Source organism: Drosophila obscura, unplaced genomic scaffold (genome assembly GCF_018151105.1).
Source record: "Drosophila obscura isolate BZ-5 IFL unplaced genomic scaffold, ASM1815110v1 contig_28, whole genome shotgun sequence".
NCBI classification, from domain to species: domain Eukaryota; kingdom Metazoa; phylum Arthropoda; class Insecta; order Diptera; family Drosophilidae; genus Drosophila; species Drosophila obscura.
In genome coordinates this window covers 732376-755000 of record NW_024542815.1, presented here as the reverse complement: position 1 = coordinate 755000, position 22625 = coordinate 732376, and the positions used below count along the sequence as shown (strand labels likewise).

At 47.4% G+C, this 22625-nt stretch overlaps 2 protein-coding genes across 2 annotated transcripts in view; one reads left to right on the top strand and one right to left on the bottom strand.

Moving 5' to 3' along the window:
- The window catches only part of LOC111070054, a 61203-nt gene that overhangs the window by 21398 nt on the left and 17180 nt on the right, over positions 1-22625 (top strand). Inside the window, 4 exon segments of the mRNA XM_022360353.2 lie at positions 9550-11116; positions 11192-13262; positions 13729-14200; positions 14265-14647. Of these exon segments, the coding sequence (XP_022216045.2) occupies positions 9550-11116; positions 11192-13262; positions 13729-14200; positions 14265-14647 (4493 nt within the window).
- Positions 16188-19220, bottom strand: LOC111070055 (insulinoma-associated protein 1). Its single transcript, XM_022360354.2, has 2 exons — positions 18482-19220; positions 16188-18417 (listed from the first exon to the last, which is right to left on the bottom strand). Exons 1-2 carry the CDS (start codon positions 18958-18960, stop codon positions 16806-16808), a joined length of 2091 nt encoding a protein of 696 aa, XP_022216046.2. The 5' UTR covers positions 18961-19220; the 3' UTR covers positions 16188-16805.

Below are 22625 nucleotides of genomic sequence, written 5' to 3'. Positions count from 1 at the left end.
GCCTATAGAAGTCTCAAGCAAGACTCTCATTTGCATACACGCACACACCCACGCACAGGGCTACACACAAAGTAGGTACTGAGTCACGCCTGTCCCTCGCCGGCCACCTGCCCCTGGGCCACAGACTTAGCTATAATTTACTGTTAGAGCCCAGACGGAATGTGGCGGGGCATGCCACACTTGTTCAAATTCTCACAGCGTTTACCGTCATACGGACTGGACTGACGTATTCTCAGGATATGTACGTCTAATTATCCGCAGGAACCATCGAATCACTACATACACCACTAGAAACAAAAAGGATAGCACGAAAGGATACGCAGTTTTTTTTTGTGATGGGAAATATTTCTTTGGAATGGTAAATAATTAACACGCAACTTCTTTACGCTACAAATCTAAGGAACTTCCAACTTTAGCCTTTGGTTCTTAAAAATATAAAACTAATTCAACAAAATTATCCCTAAAATCTAAAGAATCCAACTCCAAGCCTTTTATCTTGGTTTTCTGCCAAGTAGTCCCCGTTTCTCCATATCTCTCTCGCTTTCTCTCTCTTTGGCTGCATTTGCGGCTCCCTTGCGCCTTCTTATGTCCGTTGTTCACTGTCCCGCTTCTCTTCCGCATTGAGTGGATGTCAAGTCTATTGATTGATAACGCGCACTTCTCTGTTGCTGTATCTGTGTGTTTGACCAATGTCACGTTCCGTTCACACATACTCGTTATCAAAGCACATATACATGCATATGTACAGAAAGAGAGACGGACGGACAGACGGACAGACGGTCTAGATAGTGTTAGCGATTAAGTGCTCTGTTTCTGTTTCCCTCTTTGGTATACCCTTCCCCAATTGCATTTTCAGACAGCAGGGTATTTAACGCATGAAAAGGCATTCCAATTAAATTCCAGTTCATCTGGAAAGGTGTCACTTGTTCAATTTGAACACTTACTATTAAATTGAATACAACTGTAAATATTTTTCAAGAAGTACTCGTATATCAAAGCTTAAAAGGTTCCGCAAAATAAGAGTACGGTTATTATCTAAATCAAATTCTCGCTCGCACACACTTTGTCCTGTGCAATGCGCGAGCTCTTGCGGAGAAGATGTAGATGTAAAATCTACATTGTAGACGTATAATCTACATTGTAGGTGAAGATGACAGATGTACAAAAAAAAAATGCAAAATGTAAAATCATGAGCTCAAATATTTATATCTTGACTGAGTATGGGTAGAAGAGTAAAGTCGCGTCCACAGAAAGCGACTCACAACGTTCCTTCTCGTTTTTATTTTATTTATTTTTATTATGATGTACATATGTACATATATGTACTATTATTAGTATTTGTTTTAGTTGTAGCTCTTTTCGATTTGTAATTGGCGTTTTTTTATGTGTATTTTGTTGTTGTTGTCTTTTTTCTGCTTTTGATTAGATTAGCGGCAAACAACAGATTAATTCATGGCACCGTTTTGGCGCGTATGGGGAACGATATATGTATACGGGTATAGTGGGGGAGGGAAATTGAGAATGGATGTCTTTTGGGGGTGTTCTCATTTATATTTTTTTTATATTTTTTACAACTTTGATTAGATAAGGCTCTCCACTCCTCTCCGCTTTCTGATTACCGCTCTCCCCCGTTCCATTCCGTGACCACTCATTCAGGCATACACTCAACTTATTTATTTCTTTCAATTGTTTATGATGAAACAATTTTCATGGGAACTCAGAATGGAATGAAGAGAGTGCAATAAATCGCACCTAATCCAACAACAGCAGGGATCCCCCTGCCCGATACCGCCCCCTGCACTTACGTCCGCTACAGTCCGCTCCCTTCTCTCTCATTTGCACGCAGAGACATAGACGTAAACGTGTGTGGATGAAGCAAAAGTTCAATGTACAGAAAGTTATACCAGTGGGTCAGAGAGAGAGAGAGAGAGAGAGATATCGCTGCTCTCTCTGCATACCTTCTTTGTATTCCTCGCCGAGCGCTCTTTTCTTGCTCTCTCGCTTAGACACTAAGAAAGACACCTCTTTCTTATTTCTCCCCCTCTTTGTGTTGCTTATCGCTAGGATCTATTGCGATCTTTGAGAATAAATGCTCCTGATCAGCTGTTTCTTTTTCCGCTCTTGGGGAGCAGAACACTTTACACTCCCTTGTGTCCTTCCAACCTTACCCTGCACTAAAACTCTCACTCTCCATGGCTCTCTCGTTGTCGTTTCATTCTTTCATTTTCTTTTATACTTTTCTAGCAAGGTGTATTTATCGTAAGGTACGGGGCATTATTTATTTATATAAAATCTCCGCATTCAGCGGAATGTCCTCTGATCCCCCGGCAAAACTCCGGAATACATTTCCGCGTTTTACAATATTTATTTAAATATTTGTTTGAATAACTTGAAAAACTCCCAGTCGAGTTTCACGCAGATCATCTTTCAGCAGAGGCAGGCGCAGAGTGATTTACGGTTAATGGGGTCTAGAGTGGAGTGTGGAGCACTGAAGTGGCGGCAAAAACAAACCACTTTTGGCCGTGTCGCATTTCACGTGGCAATCATCAGAAAATTGCAAACAACATTAAAATTACTGCTACCCCCCACAGCTCCCCCACAGCTCCCCCAATGCTCTTCCTCCTCTCTGTTTGGTGGCTCTTCTCTTTCATTATTTCCCTCCCCCCCACTGCTGTTTTTACAGCTGTTCGTTCTATAACGGTAGCCTGCAATTTGCTTTGTTCTCGTTTCAATTTTTTTTTGGTTTTGTATTTCAAATTTGCACTCTTAAAAATGTGTGATAATGATGGTGGTGGAAAGAGGGGGTAGATGGTAAGAAGAATATAGAAAATTACAAACAAAATTTACTCTAATTACAAGGGACACATACACGTACACAGGAGAGAGAACGGCAGAGTGGCAGAGCGGGAGGGACCAATTTGTCCGGGTGTACATTTTTCGTTTTTCTCTCTCTATGATCTGCTCCCCAAAAGAATGGAGGTAGGGAGTCCCTAATAAGATGCTAATTTTAACATGGAACTGCGAAAGCACTCGCTTGAAATGGTGAGAGGGGAGGGTGGTAGATAGGGGACCAACGCACACCACACACAAATATGAATGTGGAAGAGGAGGTCCAGCGATCCGCTGATGAAGAGTGACGGAAGAGAAAGATAGGCCCATACCCAAACACTAGAATGTGAGAGAGCAGAGTAGACAGAGTATTTAGCAAAACAGCAAGCACTTTTTTCTTCCAGAAATATCTGGTTTAGGTTTGCCGTTTCTTTCGAACAAAAGTTGATTACATTATCGATTAAAAGTTGGTTCCCCTTTCTCGTGGGGTAGGGAGGCTAGCAGTTACAATTAATCCCCCATTAGTAGGAGGCAGATAGATAGATGTTCCTGCTTCTCCATCATGAATTCTTGAATGCCTATTTGTTTGTTGAAAACCTTTGCATTATTCACAGTCCTTGACTGCGGGCAGAGTTTAAATCGCGTTTGAAAAGTAATTAGAGACGGGGAAAAGCCCTCGCTATTCTTGTATGAAAATTGCCATCAAAACAATTGCAGTCAAAATAATAGTTGAAGACGAGCTGATAAGAATTGCAAGAAAAAGGAAACCAACCCCAGAAGACGGTCTCCTGGTTGGAAATTCTTAGGGGATATTCTATTCATGTGTCCTTTTGCTTAGGGGAACTTGAGCATTGCCATCCGATATCCCATTTTGAAAGTGTTTCATTGTGCTATTTACATGCCCTCCACTGTGTACTGTGTACCGTGTGCATACGCCCATCGTCATTATAATAGTCATAGTCATAGTCGCAGTCGAAGTCTGGTCTGCTCCTGCCTTGCTGTTTTGTTTTCGATGAATCATTTTCTGTTGTTGTTTTGTTATTAAGGTATTCAGATTGTTGGCTGTGGTTGTCCCCCTCCTCCTGTTTTTCCCCAGCAATGAGTTTTTTATTTATAGGCGGTACTTAAACAGTACTCAAAGTGGGGTATATCAGATTCGTGTAGGTGTATGTAACGGCCAAAAGGAAGATTTAACGATCCCGATGCCATAGGAGTAGAGGGTATCACAGCGTAACGACTGGTTTTTGTTTGGTTTTCTTTGTTGCTATAATTTACTAAGGCAGGCGTCCCGTCCCTCCCTCTGTCGTCTGTCGATGGGAATTGGCTGGACACAAACACTCGAATGGCTGATTGCATTGCTGTTCAAAAAAGTCGATGGGGGGGGGGGTAATGGGAGAACGGGGAAATGGGGAAATGCAAATGCAAATATGTGTGTGTGGAATGCAATTTTTACCTCATTAATATTCGATTGGAAGTGGGGGAGTGGAGGTTCGAGGAAATCCAAACACATGGCATGGGCATGGACATGGACAAACGAACATTCCGCAATATCCATTGATTGCAACTGATTTTTGATTTGATTTGTTTTGGCCTCCAAAATGAATGTCCACTCCTCCTCCCCTCCGTTCAGTGTTCAGTATCCATTGGCTGTGTGTGGCCTTGCAAGGGAAATCAAGGTCCCTTATAAATAGCGCCACTTGAATCTCATTTGCTCTTCATTTTGCGTGGGGGAATTATCCATATATGTATTATCCATACAGGAAATATTCGATATGAGAAGGGGCCGCCACCCCATGTGACACGTAGACATCATCCATCGAAAAAAAATTAAATTAAAAAAAACAACAAAATAATTATGTCACATTTTCTGTTTTTGTCACGATTTTGAACTGGTTATTAATTTTGTTTGCCTATAATTAATTTTTACGCTAATTATTTCTAGAATGATTTTCTGTTTTTGGTGGAAGTTTTTTGCGAGAAATAAGTATTGGGAAATGCCGAAATGCAGAAATGTATACGGAAATTTACTCTTGGGATCCTTTTTAAAGGGAATCCCTTAAGCCTTTAATATTCCAATAGATATGGCTTTGTTCGTTACACTCTCTTGTCTACTGGTTGTCGATAAATCTTTACTTCAATGACTGTTGTTTCACCTATTTTAAAGAACAACACAGCCCCCTTTAAATATTGTTCTGTGGGCTGGAAAACGATTCAATGAGAGGCATCTTCCACACTTTAAATGTTCTCTAAGGAACGGGGGTGGGGTGAACTCTCTGTGCATTATTAAACAAATTTACAATTCTAACCTTGATTTATCCGAAACGGAACCCATCCACAACCCAGCCCCTATCCCCTGGTAAAGTTTTGAAGTACAGCATTTTCGAGTGGCCTGAAATTGAAAACTCTCCAGAGTTCGCTTTTGCCTTTTGGCTGGAAAAAAGTTGTACGCGTCGCGAAAACAGCTGATCCACGGGACAAGTGTTTGCCATCCGCCTCCGCCTCCGTCTCCCTCTCCTTGTATCATCCTTTCTCTCTTTCCACCCAACTCTGTCTCTGTTGGTGTCTATTATTGCGTCCTGCTCCCACAGGAAGCACAAATTAAATTTCCACCGACGCGGGGACATTGCAAATTTAATGGCACACAGACACATCCAGACGGCAAGAGAAGGGGAGAGAGTGAGCTAGAAGGACATAGAGAAATGGCAAAAGTTTGTTTTTAAACTTCCCTCCCTCTCTCGCTCTCTACCTCTCTTTTTCTCTTTCGATGTCCTCGTCATCCGTTGTCCTGGTAAAAAGTTTGTGCGCCTAATAGCTGGCTTACAAATCGGAGCGTAGAGCTAAAGATGAAGAGAAAGAGAACACGAATTTGGAAAGGAAAGGAAAGGATGGAATATGTGTTTGGGGAAGGAGAAATGAAAGAGCGATGAGGAAGGAAATAGGGAACAGAGAATTATAATCAACGACGACGGCATACTTAATGCGGCTGTCTCGGTCTCGGTCTCCCCCGCTGCTCCATGTCTCACTTTTTGGGTTATAACAAGGCTGTTACCCCACCCTCCCTTTTCTCACTGCTCACTCTCCTTCTCTACCTGCCCCCCCATTCCTTGTCAAGGCCCTTAAGGCAGCGCCCTGTAAAAGGCCAAAAAAACACACAACAAAAATCGATAGTAAAAAAAAGAATACAAAAAAGTTGCGCCTTTTTTTTTGTTCTTTCTGCATTGCTGCATTTTAAGAGAAGAAGAAGGTGGAAGATAGACTGAGAGAAAATGGGGGAGAAAAACGTGGAAAGTGTGGGTGTGTGCGAGGGTGAGGAACTGACCTGCAGGAGGCATGGAGAGATAAAGATTGCAGTGTAGGGGGATAGAGGAGGAGAGCAGAGCTCTGCTCTGTGCTTCGTCCTCTGCTGTTAATTTTTCTTCTGCTGCTGTGCTTTCTTCCTCTGCTAATTCTGCTTTTCGTGTTTTATTTATTTTTTATTTTTTCTTTTGGGATAGAGTCTTTTTCTCTTATATATCATGCTTTTTCTATTGCTATTGCTTTTGTTTTTATTTCTTGTGCTTCTCCATTAATTCTATTTTTGCTTTATGTTATGTTCCTTTCATTTCATATTATTTATTTCTCTGTTGTGAGTTCTCTTCTTACTTCTTTTGCCACTGATGCTGCGGCTGCTTCTGCTGCTTCTGCTGCTTTTGTGTGCTTTTTTCTTTTAGGTTTTCCTCTTATTTCGTCTATGTTTTTATGTATGTATGCCACACGAATGAACAGACGTGGCAGACACAAGGCGTGGCTGCTATGGGGTGGACAGTGAGGCGGAGAGGCAGAGAGATTGGAACATGGAACAGAATAGGGAATAGGATGATGCTGAACAAACACATGTGCTGTCAAATACTTGCATGCATATATACATATGTATATATAGCATGTGTGTGTGTGTGTGTGTGTGTTGGTGCGCACATAACGGTACATATAGAGGGAGCCCGCCCGGCCATTGCTTGCTCGAATGCTCTCGTTCTTCCTTCTTCTTTGCTCTTCTCTATCCTTCTCTTTCGATAACCTTTAAGTCTCTCTCTGCCACTCTTCTCCGTTGTGTCTCTCACTCTCATCTTCTGATATGCTGTATGTTTTCAACTTGTTCAAACACACACAGTTACAGTTGCAGCAAAAAGCATTCTTCAAGTTTTAATTATTTGCGAGCTTAAAGTTCTTGTGGAAGAGGGTGAGACAGTGGGACAGAGAGGGTGGCAAAGAGTGAGTAAAAAGTAGGGAAACAAATTAATATGAAAGAAAAACGAGAGATGAAAAGTAAAAGCGTAGAATGAATGAATGAGAAAAGAAATAGAAAAACATTTGAAGAATCTTCAAGAAGTTTTTGGAGACTCCGAAAAAGTTTTTGCAGATTATATTCCATGATGGGATAATAGTAGCAATTTGAAAACATTATTCCCTCTTTCAGCTTCCATATATTTCCCCATCCATTCGCATTCTCTTTTCTGTTTATTAAACTCTTTTTTTTCGGTTTCTTTAAATAAAATTAGTTAATTTCTCTCCTTTGATTTATCTTTCCAGGTAAAACATCTACACGAACACGAATACGAAGAAGAAGCAGGAGAAGGAGTAAAAAGAAGAAGCATTCAAAAAGACGAAGAAATACATATCAAGAATAAAGAAGAAAGAAAAAGAGTTCGCGGGGCTTGAATGAAAAAGGGCATCTGCGGAAAACAAGTGACAGAAGAGAGCTATTAAGCAGATGAAGAATAGCAAGCAAAAATCACTGTGGAGGAAGCGAAGCAGTGGAATAAGCAGAAAGAATGGACGGCAAAGCCGAAGAATAAAGAAACAAAAGCAAATTCTTATTTATGGAAGAATATTTTTTGGCCAACTCATTATCCATGACTCAGAATGTTGATTTTTCCGCCGGCTAATGCTTGGCCCTGGGCTGAATGGCTGGCTGTGAAGTTGCTTGGTCATTCATGATTGATGATTGACTCATTTCTATTTTCTGCATATGTATCTTTCTGTATTTCGTGCTTAACCCTCGAAGGCACTCAGACACAACCTTCTGGCATTTGTAAATGCCAAAATTTTAGGAAAAAAAAACGTGATTCGTAGATGCAATTATGGCAAATGAGAGATTTTTGTGGAGCCATAGATCCCATTAGTTTGACTCCAAGAAACCCCAAATATATTAATTCTATGTGAAAATAGAAGATTGAACAAAGTTTCCTTCTTCTTTCCATTGAATGCTGGCAACGTGTTTGCCATATAAGTGTTAAAGATAGTAAAGTTTGGCAACGCTGGGCGCCCACCAGTAAACGCAAATTTTCTTTTATGGCACTACTTGGTTTAAGGAGTTTAAAAGTTACATTTTCAATGAAAACTATTTACAAAGCCTTCCTAGGGTTAAATCCCACGCTGGTCGAGAGAGAGAAAGAGAGACAAAGCAGGTAACAAATTATGTTTTTGTTGAAGTTTGGCAACATCTCTCGGCCGCACCAAGGACACACAGCCATTCAAGGGTTAATGAACACACTGACAAAAGGAAAGAGGGAGAACGACCGAGATTGTTATCATTTCTAAGCAGAGAAGTTTGGCAACGCTGCTGAAGACCGTAGTAATCCTTCCACACCACACCACATCCTCACCCCCCCACCCCTCGCACTGCGCAGCCGGTGTCTTTAATATTTGATACATTAATAAGTGAGAGCGAGAACGGCTGACGGCTGTATGTGTGCGTGCGTGTATAATGCGTGCAAATGACGTCGCACGCTGCTTTTGGTGCTGGCCGATGCATGAGGTCGAGACGCTGCGGCGACGACGTACGGGTCAAACCCGTCACACGTTAATCACGCTCTCGCTTCAAACGCGTCGCTGCAACGGGTTTCCCCCACCCAGGGTCTAGCTTTAAAACAAAACAAACAGCAACAATGCAAGAAAGAATTTAAATAATGACGAAAATTGCCTGAGAACGAACTGCTGTTGGCGTCGCTGCCCACGCTCGCAGAATTCGAACTCGATCGAACATGCTCGACTGCCAACATGTGTGCGCCCCTGCAGGTTGGACCGGCTAGCTAGCGGCTCGAAGCAAACATGTTCGCAGCACGAAAACGACAAGGACAGCAATGACGCATCTCTCGCACACACCTGCAGCATGTATGATGCCGGCCGGGGTTTGTGTCCTCAATAAGTGCCGTTCCATTAACGCGCGCTAATGCGGCGCGTCACTCAATTTAACCGTTAGAGCCGAGAGGTGGTTAGGTTTTCCCAGGGGTGGGGGGGAAGGGAAGAAGCATACATATGTATGTATGCTTGATTCAATAATACGATCATCCGATTATCTTAGACTGCCACGAAAAATGGGGTCAAGCCTTAGTTTAACTTATTTTTGGTTTGGTTCTGCGCTGTCTGATCAGAATGTACAGGGGCTTACGCTTGACCAGGGTTGCCACATACACCACCACACCCGTACGACGAATCAACGTTATTCGCATTTACCATTTCTTGTTTGCAGAAAACTGTCATGATCTTGGGCTGGGGGCTCGGGCTCATAAGATGTACTGCTAATGCGTAATATGTTCGATTAGAGAGAGAGAGAGAGAGAGAGAGAGACTAGAGAGTAGAAATATCAGCAGATCCATATCCTCTCCCCGCCTATTTTCTCTCTAAAGCATAAATTTAATAATCTGTTTTTTTCCTCTCCTTCCGCCCCCACTGGTCGTACAGGGCCTTGGAGCAGTCGCAGCAGTATGCCAAGAGTCTGGGACACCTGCAGCAGCAGCAGTCGCACCATGCCCCCCAGCAGCAACAGCAGCAGCCACCACCCACATCCCAGCAGCAGCAGATGCACCTCCACCAGCAGCAACAGCATCACCACCAGCAGCAGCAGTCCTCGCGTACCGCGGCCAGTCCGTTGTCTCCGCCCCGTTCGGGTCCACCCGTTGGGAACAGCAGTGCGGCAGCAGCGGCTGCTGCGGCGGCGGCCGTCAACAATTACACAAAGTTTGGCGAGGCGCCGCCCCCGCCCCAGCATCGGTTCATCCCGCAGCCGGCGTTCAGCATCGCCCCGGCGCCCACCTACCGCGAGAATCCCTACACACGCCTCACCCAAATGCAGCAGCAACAGCAGCAGCAGGCCGCCATGCCGGAGTACCAGCGGGCAGCCCGGGCGGCGGTGGCGGCAGTGGCTACCGGCGCTGGCGGTAAGCCGGGCCAGGGTCCGGGTCCTGGTCCAGGACAGGGCTCGAGTAGCGGCTCCAATGCCGGCGGCGGTGGTAGCGGAGTGGTCCAGGTGCCGTCCGGCGGGGTGCTGGTCATGGAGGCCATGTCCCACTATCCCAATCAGCCAGGATCCTCCGTTTCCAGCCAACAGCAGCAGCAACAACAGCAGCAGCAAGGAGGCAGCGGAGGCCCTGGAGCGGGTGCAGGTGGAGCTGGGAGCGGCGGAGGCAGCATAATGGTGGGAAATCTAGGACGCATCATCATGCCCCACTCACAGGCGCTGCAGTATACCAGCGAATACCTAACCAATGCCACAGCAGCGGCCGTGGCAGCGGTACAGGTAAACCAGCGTCAACAGCAGCAGCAACAACACCAGCAGCAGCAGTCGGAACCCTTTGGGGCAGGAGGCGGAGGTGGCAGCCAGCAACCATACAAGAAGCAGCGGCTGAGCGATGGGAATCCCAGTGGCCTGAATCACCTGCCATCACCCCACCAGCAGCAGCAGCAGCATCAACAACAGCATCAGCAGCAGCAGCACCACCAGCAGCAGCAGCAGCAGCAGCATCATCAGGCTCAGCAGCAACATCACCACCAGCAGCATCAACAACAGCAGCATCACCACCAGCAACAGCAGCAGCACCAGCAACAGCGATCCTCGCCAGCGCAGATGCAGGCGCAGATGAACAGCAGCCAGCGGCAGAGCAGCCACGAGCTTCACCGCCAAATGGCAGCAGGAGGCAGTGCAAATGCAGCAGCAGGTTCCGTGATGGCCGGTGGGCCAATGGGAATGCAGCTCAAGGTGGAAACGATACCGCCGCAGATGTCCTCGGCGGCGCCGAATTCGTCACGTGTACCGCCCTCGTCCAGCACCACCACAATGGCCACGGGAATGGGCATGGGCATGAGCACGGTGACGGTGTCCACAGCAGTGCCGAGCAGCAGCAGCAGCATCAGCAGTGGCAGCAGTATCCATACCACTGCAGGAACCGCAGGACCGTCCACCTCCGCAGCGGCAGTTGCCGCAGCAGCAGCAGCCGCAGCTGCCAGCAGTACTGAGGCCTACCACCCACAGGTGAGTGATAGCGAGAGATTCCCCTCGCAAGATACGCAGGACTAATAGCCTCTCTATCTTTTTCTCGTATTCCAGGTGGAGGCCATCTCCCCCACGCTGCCCAGCGATAATGCCATCGACGAACGTGGTCGGACCACCGCAAAGGAGGACCTCCTCATGCAGATCCAGAAGGTGGACAATGAGATCAAGTCCGCTGAGACAGGCATGGAGTCGTTGCGGAAGAAGGAGAAGACCCTGATGGAGTGGGCGACCCAATTAAAGCAGAAGAAGGCTCAACTGGCGCCGCCGCCTGCCGTTGTGGCCAGCACAAGTGCTGCAGCAGCAGCGGCAACCACAACTGCTGCCAACAACAACAACAATAGCAGCAACAAGGACAAGGACGATGAGGGCGTGTTGGGAATGGAGGTGGTGGATCTGTCGATGCGCAGCCAAATGCTGGCCGAGAAGATCTATGCGGCGAACCGAGCGACGGCCCAAGATCGACATTCCATGCTGCAGCGTGCCGCTGGATTTGCATTCGATGCGAGAGAGAGCGGGGAGCAGCAGCAACAGCACTATATGCCGCTGTACAATCAACCGCTGGACGTGGAGTCGCTGGCGCTGCTGATAAAGCATCACCACAGCCACGTGAAGACGCCTCTCCTGCAGCACATACGGAAGATAAAGGTCGAGCGGTGCCAGCACCAGCAAACGCTGGTCGATAAGTACGCCAAGGATCAGGCGGACTGGCAGCGGCGGTGCGAGCGGGCGGAGGCGAGTGCCAAGCGGAAGGCGCGCGAGGCCAAGAATCGCGAATTCTTCGAAAAGGTGTTCACGGAGCTGCGCAAGCAGCGGGAGGACAAGGAGCGCTTCAATCGCGTCGGGTCGCGCATCAAGTCGGAGGCGGATCTGGAGGAGATCATGGACGGGCTGCAGGAGCAGGCGCTCGAGGACAAGAAGATGCGCTCCTACGCGGTCATACCGCCCCTTATGCATGACGCCCGTCAGCGCCACTGCGCGTACCACAACGAGAACGGCCTCATCGAGGACATGTCGACCGTCTACAAGCAGCACAATGCCGTAAACCTGTGGACCGCCGGCGAGAAGGAGACCTTCAAGGAAAAGTATCTGCAGCACCCCAAGAACTTCGGGGTGATCGCCGCCAGCCTCGACCGCAAGTCCCCGCAGGACTGCGTCCGCTACTACTACCTCAGCAAGAAGCAGGAGAACTACAAGCAGCTCCTCCGCAAGTCCCGCCAGCGCACGCGCAGCTCCCGCAACCCGGCCAAAGCTCAAGCCGCCCAGCCCCAGTGCATTATCGACTCGCTGACGACGGGCGTTACCACCCGCCTGCAGCGCGAGCAACAGCAGAAGTCCGGTGGCCGCTCCTCGGCCATTGCGGAGCGCGAGCGTGCCGAACGGGCCGCTGAGCGGGAGCGGGTCGCGGAGAAGGCTGCTGCCGATGCCGCCAAGGCGGCCGAAAGTGCCGCCGAGAAGGCCAGCGCCGTCACCAAGGCGGTCGAGGCCATTGTCGTCAGCGAGAAGGTGGCTAAGGCAGCCGCTGCCGCCGCCGCTGCTGCAGCAGCTGCTATTACGGCGATGCCCTCAACATCAGCGGCAGCAGCAGTAGCACTGGCAGCCGCCGAAAGAGCAGAATTGGCCGCCAAGGCTACCAGCGCCAGCAGCGAGAAGAATGTCGCCAAAACAGCAGCAACAGCCACCGCATCAGAGATCTCATCGGGCAGCAGCAGCACTAACAACACCAGCACGAGCAGTAGCAGCACCATCAGCCACAGCAGCAGTGAGGCCAAAGCCAAAGCAGCCACGGAAGGTGCCCCAGCATCAGTAGCAGCAACAGCAGCTGCAGCAGCTGCTACATCTACATCTTCAGCCACCTCCTCCGCATCATCATCATCATTAGCGACAGCGTCTTCAGCGAAGCCAGGAGCCAAAGGAGCCACGTCTGGGGCCACTGTTGGAGCTGGGGAAGCAGTTCCTGCGACGACAACATCCACAAGCACAGGCAAGGCCAAGGCGGAGGCTGCAGCGGCGGCGGTGGCTGCCGCCTCGTCCAAGGCGAAGGCGGAAGCGGGCGCTGCTGGAGGAGCCGCCTCTGATCCGCAGGCCAAGGCAAGCCAGAAGGCTGCCAAGGCGGAGGTCTACAATGGTGGGTATTACATATTATCGAATGGCACAGACACACACATATGTACACACATATATCGAACTACGATGGAATATAATAATAAGGATACCGATTTATACAGATTAAAAGGGATGTTCCTATTAATTGATTTCTTATTGAATTACAATCGAAAGACTTTCATGTTTTAATAGTTTTAATCAGTGATATTTATCGATTGCGATTGGCTCGGCTTAAATCGATAAATGTAATAAACTTGAAATGTGGTTTCCTTATCTTTAGAGAATAATCCAACAATCGATAGGTCAGTTTATTTCAATTCAGTTTTAATCGAAAAAACCAATATAGTTCCCTGTAAGATTTCTTTATTAAAGATAAAGAGATAATCCATTATATCCGATATAGAGTGTAATTGTGTCACCGCTGTGAATCGATGTAGCGTTAAATGTTATCGATTATAAATCGTTTCCCTCTTCCACTCCATTATCAGCAAGCGGAGAACGCGCCAACAATCCAGCAACAGCAACAGCCACATCAGGAGCCACAGCATCAGCTGCTGCTACACCCCCAGTGGGCGTGACATTGAACGGCTTTAAGCCCGGATACCAGAGCGTAGTGATGGCCAACGTGAAGGCTTCCTCCTCCTCCGCCGGCGGCAGCAGCAGCAGCGAAGATGCGGCAGCTGGAACTGGATCTGCAGCCGGAGCCAGTGTCCCTGGCGGAGCGTCGACGAATGCAACGGGCGGCGATAAAATCGGCGTCAAGCATACGCCAGCATCGACTGCAACCAGCGGTGGTTTTGATTTGCCTCCGAGCTCGACGGCATCGACGGAGCAGCACACTGGAGTTGGTGTGCCCACATTGACGACGGCCACCACGGCGGGCAATTATCTTGGCCAGAAGCTGAAGGCCGCTCAGGTGGAGGGCCTGGGTGCCGGCAACGATCTGCTCTCCGATGCCAGGTGAAGCAACAGTAGAAAAAGTGTCCAATCTGAAACTAAATCCTAATCCTCATGCCTTTTCCAGTGATTCCAAGAGAATGCGCTACAGCGAGATGACAGCCAACGAAGTTCATCATCCCCACAGCAACAGCAACAACATTAAGGCCAATGCCAATGCGAATGCCAAGGACATCAGCAAGCTCCCATCCTCATCATCCGCGGCGACTGGGTCGGTACCAACATCTGGATCCATGGTCAATTCATCAACGGCCACCGCCACTTCGACTGCCGCGCTGTTGATCTCCGCCGTCTCCTCCATTATGTCCACTTCCGCGGCAAGCGGTGCACTTACCACATCTACCACATCCGCAACCACATCGATGGCCATGCAGATGGCCGCCGACATCAGTGGGAGTGGCAGTGGGAATGCATCCAACAACTTGGATGGCCTCTCACAGGATGGCAAAGGTAAGCGCCAAAGCGAATTATATCTTATATATACGAACTTACGCATCGAAGCTATTCCGTTGATTCCATTCCGCTGGAATTCTGTCTGTTTTTGATTCCTTGGGAATGCGCTCTAGTAGACACATGAGCATTTCTGCCAGTGTACAGCTTTTGAGCTTTCTAACGGTGCAAACGGCGAACATTTCAAGCTTTAAGGATGTTTATAACAGTTTAATTCTGTTGAGAGTTTCGAAAGTTTGTTAGTTCGAAAGCTGTGAACTTTGATATGAAGAGCTTTTTTTCGTATTTGTAATGTATACTACTTTGGAGTCCAATCTTGTCTTGCGTAAAGCTTCTTAAAGCTCTATGAGCATGCAACGATTTTAATGGCTTTAATTTCTATCCATGTTACTCCTTAAATAGTCTGTACTATATCTTTGATATCAACCCCAAAATTGCAGCTTTTTAAAGGAGCGCTTAAAGCTTTGCCTTTATCCCATGTGAGTGGAGCTTTCTTGCCTTTTCCCGCGTTTTCGAAGCGAGTTTCCGTTTTGGACCATTTGGGTCCTTTGGTCCTTCGTTCGTTGCATCAAAAATGCATTTTCTGTCATTGACAACTGCATTGCGTCGTATCCTTTTGTCCTGTTTAATAAAAAGCCACACTCTCCGCCCGGCCCTTTAGTTCTCTCTGCTGCGACCCAATCAAATTTCTCGTGTCTCTCTTTTCAGTCTCAGTCCTGTCTCCATTTCTGTTTGCATTGTCGATAAATATTTTATCAAAAAACCAAAAAAAAAAAAATAATAAAAAAAGAGAAGAGAACCTTGGCTCGGAATTGCCTCAAGTTCCAGCTCCAGGTCCTGGTCCAAAGAGTTAACAGTGAGACAGTGAGAAGCAGGAGGCAGGAGGGACATAAAATAAGGAGGAGGAGCAGATGGAGATGGTTGTCTCTCGGTCGCTTGCGGTTTTGTTTGCACCACCCACTGTGCCACCATCTTCATCATCATCTTTGTGGCCTTGTTGGCTGTCGTCATCTCCCTAGCGAGTTAATTAAACTCAATTAAATTACATTTTTTTCCCCCATAAACGTCTTTTTTATTATGCAAGTGATTTAATTTAATTATTAAATTGCGGCAAGGATTGTTTGCTCAGCCCATCTGCCACCCACCCAACCCCCCTCTCCCATCCATACCATCCATATTCCATTCGTGTGGAGAGAGACAGAAAGAGAGAGGACGGACTCTCTGTCTGGGAGAGGGGTGGAGTGGCTAAGTGGATCAGAGTGGTGTGGGGGGCTGTGCTGCCCAAAACTGTGAATATTTGGCTATTGAATGCGATAATCTGTACATATTTAGACGATAGCTCGAATCATCAACGGTTGCTTCACTCTGCCTCCAAGTCGATCAAATATACCGATTAACGATTAAATCTACAACAGTCGTTTTGAATTAACAAGCTTTCTTCTGCTCTTTGCTCAATCAATCAAATTTATAGAATTTTGCATTATTTGAAGCTTCATTCCTTTTTTCGATTCGACAGTTTAACTTTTATGGATCGATAACAATTTACAATAGACATGTGTACATACATATTTATCGAAGTCCTGCTCTATACTTATCCACAAAAAGTAGATTTTGTATCATAATGTGAAAATTCAATATGAATTATTTATATTAAATCCTGCGACCCTTCCTTTATAGCGATGTCTCTGTAATCATTATGATTACAAATTATAATCGATGTCGATAAATATAATACTCGATAAAATTCGATTTTGATTAATTTGTTATATGTAACGTTCAGTTATACTGATTACTCTCACTGATTGTTTCCAATTTTGGATTTTGGACAGCTTTTTTGCACTCCTCTGACTCTTATGACTCTTAGGTATACCGATTGTTTTATGTGATTAATGATTAACGATTATTACCGCATATCTGCAATTTGGTTCTCTTCCTTTCCTCTGGTTGGGATGAATATTAATTTTACATATTTTTTGCATTTATTGAATTGAAATTCTAGAGCGACACAAAAAAAAAACATTCAGCGACTGTGTGTTATGGTGCATGTGTGTGTGTGTACAGTTTTGTGTTTTGTTAATGTAAGTGTAATCGTAAATTCGTAGATTTCGTTGCTTTTGATTTTTTTTGGATAGTGCCACAAACAGATTCGTATAATGCCTTACGGCTGTGGCTGCTGCTGTTGATCCTCTGATGGTTCAACCGTCGTCTCTCTTTTAGTAGAATCGCCAGTACCTCCTCCTCCTCCAGGGGTGGCTCCACTTGAAGAGGTGCTCGTGTTGCTGGTGGCTGCCGCCGCCGCTTCAATCTCATCGGCATGGCACATCTTGCGATGCTTGTGGACAAAGTAGTAGCTGGGGAACTTGCTACCACATGTCTTGCAGGGATAGTACTGCACATTCATGTCCAAGGGACGTACCTCGCGACGCATCAAAGCGCTTGTTGTGGCCATGGATGTGGCAGCTGTTGATGCTGAGCCTCCTGCTGCTGCTGCTGTTGCCGTTGCTGCTGCTGCTGTTGATGTGGCTTCCTGCGGCTGACTGTTGTCCTGCCCAGTGTTGCTGGACTCCATGGCCACTAGTCCATGATCGGCGCTGGCCACCAGCTTCTTCTCGGCACTGGCCAGGCTCAGAGGATTGAGATGCCGCTTGGCATGCTTCTGGTAGCAGTATTGCGACTTGAACGTGTGCTTGCAGTATACGCACACATACAGCTCCTGGCTGGCGGCTGCAGGTCCTCCGATGCCAATGCTGCTGCTGCTGCTGGCAGTCGCTGCAGAGGAGGAGGCTCCTGCACTCGCCTGCTTTCGACTATTGGCTGGTGCTGCTCCTGTGGCATCGCCACTGTTCTCGCTCTCCTCCTGAGGATGTTGCTGCTGCTGCTGCTGCTGGTGGAACTGCTGCCGCTGCTGGCTGCTAATGGCTCTAGCCATCTGCTGGTGAAACGAATAGCTGACGCTCTGCTGCGTCCGCTGCTGTTCGCACTGCTCCGTGCCGGAGTCCAAGCCCTCGGGCTTGTGGCCGTAGGCGGTGTTCAGGATGCGACGGAAGCGCACGGGTCCGTCGCAGCTGGCAACGTCGATTATAAACTTAGAGGGCATCGCCGCCGTGGCCGTCTCCAGTTGGGCGGCCGGCACCGGGGCCTTGGCAACCTGAAGTCCGCTCGCATTTGATCTCCTCCCTGCCTTTCCGGAGCGTGTGCCCCCCGCCGAAGAGCGGGATCCCCTTGGCATGGCAGCTGCTGCTGCTGCTGGGGGCTCTTTCTTGGTCCTGGCTGGTGCTTGCGGCTTGGGAGTGGGAGTTGGGTTGGGCGTGGGTGTGGGTGTGGTTGGCTTTGTTTCCAGGAGCTCGATGTTGAGGCTGCCCGCACTGCTGCTAGCCAATGAACTGACGACAGAAACATTGCAATCTTCGGCCTCCATGTCCTCGTTTTCGTTGTCGGTGACTGTGTTGCTGTCGATGAATACCTCCACATCCTCCTCCTCATCCACAGCCACATCTAGTCCAGGGTACTCTGGCCCCACTTGCAGCAACGAAGCGGCACTCGAGTAGGAGGGCAGAACAGCAGGCGGAGGCACCGTCGCTGCTGTTGCTGGGGGCGGAGGAGGAGCCAGTGGCAGGGGTACAGGCAGAAAGCCGAAATTCGGGAGCGTGGCCTTGCTCGGAATGGGCCGGATGATCTTGGCGCTGGCTGGCGCCGTCGGACACAGCTGTGGGGGTGGATTGCCATTGCCATTCAGATAGCCTTCGGTTTGGGCCCGGGCCAGAAAGGATCTACAAAAACACAGAGACACAAATTGAGCCGAAACAAGGGGGAGCAAGGGACGTGGCAACCCACCGACAGATCTCCAGAGCACGGGGCATGTGCAGCACGTGGGTGGCCAGCAGCACGGCAAAGATGTTGTCCACGTTCAAGTCCAGATATCCCGTGTACATGTACGTGAGGAGCGGGGCAAACTGATCCGCAGTCACGTTCCCCAAATAAAGCAGCAGCTCTCCCGTGGCTCCATGTGTTCTGGTGCCGCTGCTGTTGTTGGAGGCGACTCCTGAGGCGGCGGCGGCGGCACTCTCATCCATCCGAATGGCCGAGCGAAGGTATCCGCTGTGCATGCCCAGCACCAGAGCGTGGGCCACAAAGCGCACAGCGCTCGGTGCGGGACCCACTTCCAGGATGACATCCGGGGGAGTGCTCATAATTCCACCTCCGCTGCCAATTCCACTGGACAGTGGTGCGGCGGCAACGGCCAACGGTGGCGCAGTGATGCCGATGGCACGAGGCGCTGTGCCACTGCTTCCCGTTAACCAATTCGTAAACATTTTGCAACAACAACAATAGCAAACTAACAAAAAAAAAGAACAAACCAACAACAAATATGTGTGTGTATTGGAATTGCACTCAACAAAAATAGATTCCAAATGTCCCAGAATACCCTCCAAGACGAAGGATAACCACCGAGGAACGTAAGAGGACGATGCTTAAGGAAGAAGCAACAAGCAGCTGCAGTCAGCAGTCAGCAAAAGTGAGAAAGGAGCGACAAACGACGACGACCCCGGCGACGACCCGTCAAGTGTGCAACCCGGTCAGGACTGATGTCGCCTCGCGGCACTTCTCGGGTATTTATAGCAGGCAGGCAGCAGGCAATGGGCATCAGGGCATGCATTCGGGATGCTACGCAGAGCTTTCGGGTGCTTGGACTTCGGCTTTGGCTTCGGCTTCGGCTTCGTTTTGTGCGGTTGGCAGCGCAGCGCAGCAGCCAGCCAGCAGGCAGCGTTTTTCCCTGTTTGTTGTTGTTGGTCTGTTTAATTGGTTTGGTGTGTGTGTGTGTGTGTGTATGTGTGAGTGTGTGTGTGGGGATTTTTATTCGGGTTTGTCTGTTGTGTATGTGTGTGTGTGAAATTTTTAGCAAATTAACAAATATTTAAGATTACTACCGCCACCAGCACCTTGCACATCGCACCCCACACCCTACCACACAGCCAAAAGTCAAAAAGTGTTGCCAACATTTAGAGCTGTGCAGGGGGAAGTGGATGGGCCAAAAAAGCCATAGACTACTTTTCTGCGGGAGTGGGAACGTCAGAAGCCACTCGGAAATACGTTGCCTACATTTTGCGCGCGGTTCTTTTGATACTTTTGATACTTTTGCACCAACCCACTGCACTCTCCACCCTCTCTCTTGTGCTCGTCTTGCATGTGTCATTTGAGCGCTTAACAACTCTTTACCTTTACCTTCGTCCTTCACTTTCTTTCGCTCTGCCATTTTTCATGCGTGTGTGTGTGTGTGCCGAAAATTTGTTGCCTCTCAATCGACTTAATTGATTTGTGGGCATAACCAATACATACATATTTACATACGATGCATGTGCATGTGATTGTGATTGTGCATGTGTGTGTGTGTGTGTGTGTCTTCTCTTGTTGATTTACCGCTTACTCGTGTTTGTGTCTGTGTGTGTGTGTGTCCTTTGGGGGCTGCTCTATCTACTTGTCCCATATGTCCGTATTCATGCCTCTGTATGCGGCCTCTCCCATTCGTATTCTCAATCAGCTATTAGCGTGCACATACCCTAGAGAATGTAAGGGCATGATGGGCTATGCATTTTGATCTAATTTTGATTCCAGCTCAGCGACAAATGGTGGATCCCTTAAGTGGATCTCTATCCCTCTCAATCGGAGCTTCTTTATTTTACAGAGTATCAACTGCTTCGAATCACCGCACTGCATCTCGTGGCTTGCGCCTTTGCGCCGCCTGTATTACTATTTCTCTAAGATTTCAATCAGCATACAAATTCGATTCATTTTTTTCCTTCTTTTTTGTGTGTGTGTTGTGGCTTATTTGGTCATTTGGTTGGCTTTTAATTACCGCTACAGCGAATCGGTTTATTTGTACAACCCCAGCCCCAAATCAAGGTGGGCTTAGGGATGTAAAGGGGGAAGGCAAGAAGTGACATTTGTCCCATAGATTCTGGTGGCCCGATATGGATAGATGGATGGATGGATGGCTGTTGTGGCATGGAAATTGGTCAGTTTGTTGGCTTTTGACGAGTATTATGTCCCTTATTGATAGGCTAATTTAATTAAGTTGGCTTTTGTGGAGGCCCAAGGACCGAGTATCGAGTACCTGTCGCCATCTCTCGCTCTCTCTCTCTCTCTCTCTCTCTATCTGTCGTATGTCGTCTGTCTTGTCCAATTCGATTTAACTTCAATCAAGCGTTAACAATTTTAATTAAATTATTTCCAAATGTAATTATAAATGTGCGTCATGCATAAATTGTGTTATTAATTTATTAAGCATGCATGCCCCACCTGCCACCTGCCATCTGCCTGTGCAACACATGCCACACTGCCACATGCCACACTGACAACAATTGCAATTACAACCGGAGTCCGGGATGCGGGATCCTGGACCAGACGCTGGGTCGAGGCCAACTTTTTGAATAAATAATCACAACGTAGGCAAAAAATAAATTTCATAAATTGGCAGCACAACAGCAAATGGTAAAAAAAAGAACAGGACATACAGAGAGAGAGAGAGAGAGGATGGATGAGAGAGTGAAAAAGAGAGAGATTGACGTCGTCAATCTGGCTACGCTTTAAACGTTGCATTAATCCCCTGTCCAGTACCCTGTTCGACCGAGCACTGTGTGTTTGTCTGTCTGTCTTTATTTCTGTGTGTGTGTATTCTTTGCTGAATTTTTTCTGGGTTTTTTACTTTTTTTTATAATTGTTGCCTCTTCCATTATGAGCGACCGCCCATCATTAGCCATTCTTTCGGGAAATCCCATAATCGATACAAGGTGTATCGATCACAGTTTATCCTGCAATGAAAGGCAATGCATAATCGATAGATGGGTGCACTTTAGCTGTTGTGTGCATCTGTAATCGATGTAGATAGTTCAATTTAATTTCATGTAAAGATATCACTGGCATGAAAAGTCCTGAATTTTTGTTAGTTCATTAAGATCAAGACTCTTATTGATAACCAATAATAATTTTGAAACGAATATTAGTTTCGTGTCTTCGATAGCACGGTGCATAACACTTCTACCTCTCGGGCCTGTTCTCTCATCACTGCTGCTGGGCAGGACAGTGCGACATGGAATTCAATTTGATTAATGAAAGGTTGTACAAAAAAAAAGAGTCTACTGCGGAGAGCAGTTGACTTTCCCCTTTTCCTTCCTCCCTTTGTGCACTTTGTGCTGATCTTTGTAGTATAAGTTGATGTGCAAATTGCCTGACAACTGTAAAACCAAACCAAATCGAAGCGGAAACCAGAGCAGGAAACCAGGAAACGGCTGCACACACACACTACTGTCAAGTGATGGGAAGGAGGGAAGTGGAAGTGGAAGGCGGCTTTCCCATGCACACGGACATGCACAGACGACACATGGCCAGGATTTACCCAACGGTTGCTGTTGCTGTAGCTGTTGTTCTGTGGGAGGGTCGGGGGCTATGTGCTTTTGACCATGATGACAAGCAACTTCTGTTCTGCTGTTCTGCTCCTTTGCTCATCTCTCTCCTTTTATGCCCTCGCTCGCTCCAGCACTTGTGTCGAGCTGAAGCTTATCCCAACTGGATTTATTGTGTGCATATGTCTCCTCTTCTCTCCGCTGCATGTGTGGGCAGAGAGAGAGAGAGAGAGACAGAGTCAAAAGGGACAAACCTTTTATGACAATTAAAACATAATTGACGGTCAACATTAATAAACCAAACGCACACCGAAAACAACAGGAAAACAGGAAGAAAAAAAAATAAAACAAAGAACAGCAACAGCAACAGCCACATATGCAGATACAGGTACAGATACATTTACAGAGCAACAGAGAACACAAGACACATTGGTGGAGACACGAAAGGATAAAGGGGAATGAACCCCGCTGCAACATACACAGCAAGAAAATAATCGTATGCAAGCTGGGTGTTCGGTTGGCTTTTATTTCTTTGAAATAAAATAAAATAAAATATATTATATATGTAGTGTATAACA

Coding starts and splice junctions, on each gene's coding strand:
- LOC111070055 (XM_022360354.2), bottom strand. CDS start 18,960: ATGTTTACGAATTGGTTAACGGGAAGCAGTGGCACAGCGCCTCGTGCC. Junction 18,418..18,481: donor CGTGCTCTGGAGATCTGTCG/GTGGGTTGCCAC, acceptor GTGTTTTTGTAG/ATCCTTTCTGGCCCGGGCCC.